This window comes from Anolis sagrei, chromosome 4, assembly GCF_037176765.1.
Source record: "Anolis sagrei isolate rAnoSag1 chromosome 4, rAnoSag1.mat, whole genome shotgun sequence".
Taxonomy (NCBI): domain Eukaryota; kingdom Metazoa; phylum Chordata; class Lepidosauria; order Squamata; family Dactyloidae; genus Anolis; species Anolis sagrei.
Window position 1 is genome coordinate 169521291 of NC_090024.1, and position 4783 is coordinate 169526073.

Here is a 4783-nt window from a genome sequence, read left to right on the forward strand (position 1 = left end):
TAGAAAAGAGGATCAGAAGGCAACAGCATTGCACAAGAAAGGTGAAGAGTTTATGCTTTCCTTCTCTCCTTTTCTTTTTTGTCCATGGTGGCTCCAGAGGTTTCCAATTGAACCAGGATGGTGTTTGTGTAAGCAGCTTGAACTGTCCTTTGTAATGATGAACATTTTTCTCTGGTAGATATTGACCTGCAAAGGAATGCCTAATGGATTTAGGATAAATAATCTGCATGATGCATACAATGAGTATGTTCATAAATCCGTATGCCACAGAAGTACTGAGAATGAAAAAGAATGAACTTGTAGAAGGCATAAATAATCCTGATCACCTTCTCAACTGCTTGATAGAATATGGCATTTTTACCCCAGAGAAAAAATTGGTCTTGTCCTACTACAGAACAAGAAGAGCAAAGAATTCTCGGGTTTTGGATATCTTGGCTTCTCAAGGTGAGCGAGCCTGCAGGCTGTTCTTTTATCCATGTCTGAAAGAGATTGAACCACATCTGTACAACCAGATCAGGGGTTATGTCAGCGATGTGAATGCAAAAATTGGAGATGCAAGAAGGCAGCTGATAGGCTACCTTCTTGAGAAAGATAAAGGATGGGTTCAAAAAGACAAGGATATTCAGCAAGAGAAGAAAGATAGCCCTAGGCAGATACTGGTGAAACCACAGAAACTAGTACGAGTCAAGCATAAAGAAAAACAAGTTTCAGCAACAGTGAAATCCATAGACCCTGGTCTTAAATCTCCTAATGTTTTTCATTCTGTTGCTAAAGGTAATCTTTCTGATTTGGAAAAATACCTAAAGGAGAATGAGGTTAATGCAGTGAACTCTGCAAATGAAACCCTCTTACACATTGCAGCCGCTCATGGCCACACTGAAATAATTGACTACTTAATCAGCAAAGGTGCCAAGCTGGAAGTAAAGGATAAAAAAGGAAGAACTCCACTCCACAGAGCTGCTGAGGAAGGTCATGAAAAAGCTGTGAAAATGCTGCTCCAAGCTGGTGCCGATATGTACAGCTTAGATCAAGAAGGTAAAACCCCTTTACATTTGGCCAATCAGAACCACCACACACACGTCCTGAAGAGCATCCTGGAGGAAGAGGCAAGACGACACAAGAATCGACACAACTTTCTGCACATGTCTGCCCTAAAAAATGACAGTGACCTGGTCAAAATGCTTTTGAAGAATGGAGCTTTGATAGATGCCAAAGATGAGAGAGGACAGACTGCTCTGGGTTATGCTGTGTCTCGGGGATTGGAGAAGACAGTCAAAGTTTTGCTGGAAGGTGGAGCCAAGGTTGATTCCAGCATAATTGATGTTGCCTTTAATAGCAACAACCAATCTCTCTTCAGGTTATTGCTTGAATATGCCAATGAAATGTCACCTGAAACAATGGTGTCAGCTCTCTTTAAAGCTGTAGAGCAAAACCTTCATGGCATCATAGCTGCTTTAATCGAAAGAGGTACAGACATAAATGCTCACAACGAAATGCAGTACACACCATTGCTTGTGGCATGTGAAATGGGGAAGATGGAGTCAGCTAAAATTCTCATTGAAAAGGGTGCCAGCTTGAAAGAGAAGACCCCTGACTCAAGAAGTGCTTTACACCTGGCAGTTCAAGCTGGAGGTACTTCCATTGCCAAAATGCTCCTACACAAAGGAATGGATCCCAATATCACAGGTCAGAGAGATCAAAGTCCCCTCCATGTTGCTGCATTTCACAATAAAGGAGCCTTGGTAGATGTATTGATTGAAGGAGGAGCTAAAATAGATCCAGTTACTAAAGAATTGCACACTCCATTGCACCTTGCAAGTTACAAGGGACATACTGAGGTTGCTCAGAAGCTATTGCAGAACAAGGCCAAGGTCAACCTGAAGGATAAACAGTCAAAGACACCTCTGCATCTTGGAGCTGAAAAGGGACATACTGCTCTGGTGGAACTTCTTCTTGGTTCAAACGCTGATCCAAATGCAACTGATAAAGAGAAAAAAACACCACTACATCTTGCATCCATAGGAAGCCATCTTAGCACCATAAGAGCACTATTGGCTAAAAAGTCTAGATTTGGGGCCAAGGACATGGATGGCTGCATCCCTGCACACTATGCAGCCATCAGTGGTAACATGGAGACATTGAAAGCTCTGTTGGTTGCTGGGAACTATAAAAATATCAATGACAAAAATATTTGGAGAAAGACACCACTGCATCTTACAGCAGAATATGGACACAGTGATATGATACATTACCTCTTGAGTAATGGCTCGGCCATCAATGCTTTGGACAACAATAAAGATACCCCATTGCACTGTGCTTGCAAAACTGGTCATTTTAACTGTGTAAACACACTAGTCAACTGGTCAGCTGGAGAAAAGGTTAATTTACAAGCTACCAATAGCCTGAAGAAAACTCCGCTGCAGACGGCAGAATCTAGCCCTACTGATCAACAAGCTCAAATTGTTACTCTTTTGAAAAAGAAAATGTTATTGATAAGATAAGTATGCAAAGAAAGGAATTATGTAATAAATGTTTCCTACCACTGTCTCATACAGATGTCTAGGAGAAAGGAGACCTCATGCAACAACTCCCTGGTAACTATTAAAATCAAACTGTTAAAAGCTGCTGCTTTTAATAGTTTTATCTGGCAGGTATTCAGGTCAAATTATTGCAAGACTGGGAATCATGTAATCCTCCAAATGTTGTTGGCTGTAACTAAGGGTTGTTGGCACTTCGAGATATTATATGATGAACTTAATACATCTAGTGTGTGAATGAGTATTTAGAAATATAGTAGAGTATTGCTTATACAACATAAATGGGCCAGCAGAACATTGGCTCAAATGAAAAGACATATTACTGAAATGTGTTGAGATTTAGATAGGTTCATAGTGGTCTTCAATAGATATTGGTATTACAAAAAGAGATGATTGAAAGCAGAAAGCATTGTGTGTGTGATTGTGTTGCTGTGTCTTCATTAGAGCCAGCATTATGTACTTGCTGAGCATTAGACTATAACTCTGAAGACGAGAGTTCATATCTCTTTTCAACTAGATAGACCTACTGGAGGTTCAGCTATACTACTTTGACTGCCATGCTCAATACAACAGAAGCATGGGAGTTGTAATTTGTTGTGGCAGAGACAGCTAAAGATCCATAGCATTGAACCATAGCAGTCAAAGTGTCAAATTGCATTAATTTTAGAGTGTAGAGGCACTCTAAGTGACATTGACCAAGTCACATCCTCTCAGGCCCCTTCAACACTGTCCTTATATCCCAGGATCTGATCCTAAGTTGCTTGCTTTGAACTGGATTATATAAGTCTCCCCTGCTATATAATCTGGGATAAACAGATAATCTGGGATCAGATCCTGGGATATAGGGCAGTATAGAAGGGGCATCAGTTTCAGAGGAAGGCAAGGGAAAGCTCCCCTAAACCACAACACTGTCCTCTCAAGTTGTCTGTTGACTTATGAAGACCATATGAATTTCATAGGTTTTCTTAGGCAAGGCATACCCAGATGTAGTTCTGCCAATTCCTTCATCTAAAATTTTGCCTGCAGCATCTGGCATTCATTGATGGTTTCTTATCCAAGTACTAACCACGCTGATCCTGTTTACTCACCTGTAAGAAATTATCTTTAAAAAATTTTGATAATGAAACCCAATTTAATGATGTGTGCATTTTCTCATATCATTTCTTGTAAAAGCATAAGTATTGCTGTTAAGTTTTCCCATCTCTATCTTTATTGTACAAGTCGCTGAAATGTGTGCTATTAATCTATAGGCTTTGTGCCTTTTCTTTCAGTGGTGGAGATTGAACATGTGCTCCTCCAGATGTTGTTGGACTCTGCTTCCCATTATCCTCTACAATTAGGTTTTTTCTGGTTAGGGCTGAAGTTCTACATTGCAAGGGCCACACATTATCAAACCTTGTACTATTTGAACTGGGAATCATTGAGTCTGGATTCTGTTGTGCACGACCTGCCTAGCACTCGAATCTGAGCTCTGAGCTTTTTAGTTTGCATTTGATTATAGTAGAGTCTCGCTTATCCAACATAAATGGGCTGGCAGAACGTTGGATAAGCGAAAATAAGGAGGGATTAAGGAAAAACCTATTAAACATCAAATTATGTTATGATTTTACAAATTAAGCACCAAAACATCACGTTTTACAACAAATCGACAGAAAAAGCAGTTCAATACACTGTAACGTTTTGTAGTAATTAATCTATTTACGAATTTAGCACCAAAACATCGCAATGTATTGAATCAGCTGTGGATCCAAGCGAGAGGCAGACTGCATTGGATAAGATCGTTGGATGAGCGAAGGTTGGATAAGCAAGACTCTACTGTTTCTATTTTTCCTTAAGTATTATTATTTCCCTAATTGTATTGAACTACCATAGAAATCTAACAGTGGAAGACAACAACAAACGGGTGTCGAACAATCGGCTGAGAGTATGTAATAAAGAAGACATGAAGTATAATATATCACAAGTCGTTTATGGATTCATGATGGCTTGACCACCAATGTTTAAGAGGCATAGTCTAGAAATAAGATATCATAACATATGAGAAATATGAATATTTGTTTATTGATTTATTTGCATTGCCTCTTTAATGGACTACTGTTTGATTCTGTTCTTTAAAAATCTTATTATAAATAATGTTGACTGTTTTGAACATCTCAATTTGAGTGGGAGGAAAATATGGAATTAAAAACATGACTACAAATAAAACATTTAAAATAAGAAACCATGTGTTTATAGATGAAGCTTTT

General features: G+C 39.1%; 1 protein-coding gene across 1 annotated transcript; it reads left to right on the top strand.

The window, feature by feature from the left end:
* The first annotated feature begins 227 nt into the window (after positions 1-227).
* On the top strand, positions 228-2501 carry LOC132773402 (CARD- and ANK-domain containing inflammasome adapter protein-like). Its single transcript, XM_060772652.2, has one exon. It carries the CDS (start codon positions 228-230, stop codon positions 2499-2501), a length of 2274 nt encoding a protein of 757 aa, XP_060628635.2.
* The last annotated feature ends 2282 nt before the right edge of the window (positions 2502-4783 follow it).